This window comes from Hipposideros armiger, unplaced genomic scaffold, assembly GCF_001890085.2.
Source record: "Hipposideros armiger isolate ML-2016 unplaced genomic scaffold, ASM189008v1 scaffold_278, whole genome shotgun sequence".
Lineage (NCBI taxonomy): Eukaryota > Metazoa > Chordata > Mammalia > Chiroptera > Hipposideridae > Hipposideros > Hipposideros armiger.
The window spans coordinates 16,376-17,320 of record NW_017731628.1 but is presented as its reverse complement, the minus strand read 5'-3'; the positions used below and the strand labels follow the sequence as shown (position 1 = coordinate 17,320).

At 46.7% G+C, this 945-nt stretch overlaps 1 protein-coding gene across 1 annotated transcript in view; it reads left to right on the top strand.

The window, feature by feature from the left end:
- SERPINB13 (serpin family B member 13) overlaps positions 1-945 on the top strand; it is a 12,834-nt gene that overhangs the window by 5,269 nt on the left and 6,620 nt on the right. Inside the window, exon 2 of the mRNA XM_019657685.1 lies at positions 32-88. Within this exon, the coding sequence (XP_019513230.1) occupies positions 32-88 (57 nt within the window). The remainder of the gene's footprint in view (positions 1-31; positions 89-945) is intronic.

Below are 945 nucleotides of genomic sequence, written 5' to 3'. Positions count from 1 at the left end.
TTTTCTGTCCCCCACCCCACGCCCACCCCAGGTGCTTTTCTCTGAGAAAGACACAGGAAGTTCAAGAATCATAGCTGAAGGAAACGAGGTTAGAGACATGTCTTACAAACTTCAGCGTGGCTGCTCTGTAGATGTGGGCTCGCTGGGGAAATGCATAGAAGAGGAACCACTTCATACTCATTTCTAAGCAATGATAATCACAGCAGCCAAATAATGTTGCTAGGGTATTCAGTCATAACATACCCTGAGTATTCAGAAGAGACCTTAACTTAATGGACATGAACCGCTATGATAGATACTAGTAAAGGCTAACACACTGAAAAGTTCCTATAGCAGAATGGATGGGTTTGGAGTTAAATAGACTTGGGTTCAAATCCTGGCTGAGTCACTTAACAGCTGTGCTACTTTGAGCAAGTTGTTCATCTTCTTTGGACCTCTGTACAGTGTGCAGTAGGGCGTCGGGAACCCACCGGTGACTCACCCAGTGGTGGTTGTGGTAGGAGTAGGTGATAGTATTACTACGTTCTATTTTTATTTTAAGCCCTTCCCGCTACCTGCGAAGGTTTTATAATATTTAAAAGAAAATATTAGCACAGGACCAATGACTTCCTGGTGTCTCTTCCACCTATAGGGTTGCAATATTCCTCACCCAAAGGACAGGGTGCGCAAACATGGGAGCGAGATTAAATGCATAGGTCGGGGTTGGTGTTTGGAGATGGTTGGAGCTCTCAGTAGTTGTAGCCCAGGCCCCGGCCCCCATGAAATCGGGGCTCAAGTCACCCAGCAGTATAGGCTGTTCATTTCACAATCCCATATGGCCAGGCTGAATGGCTTCCTCAAGTGTGTACGTAGACAGTTAGGCTTCCTTCTGGGTTTTGTACAATCGAGTTGGGTCAGAGAGCAGCTCCACGGTGTGCTCAGTCAAGGGCACTGTTGTTTGAGAGC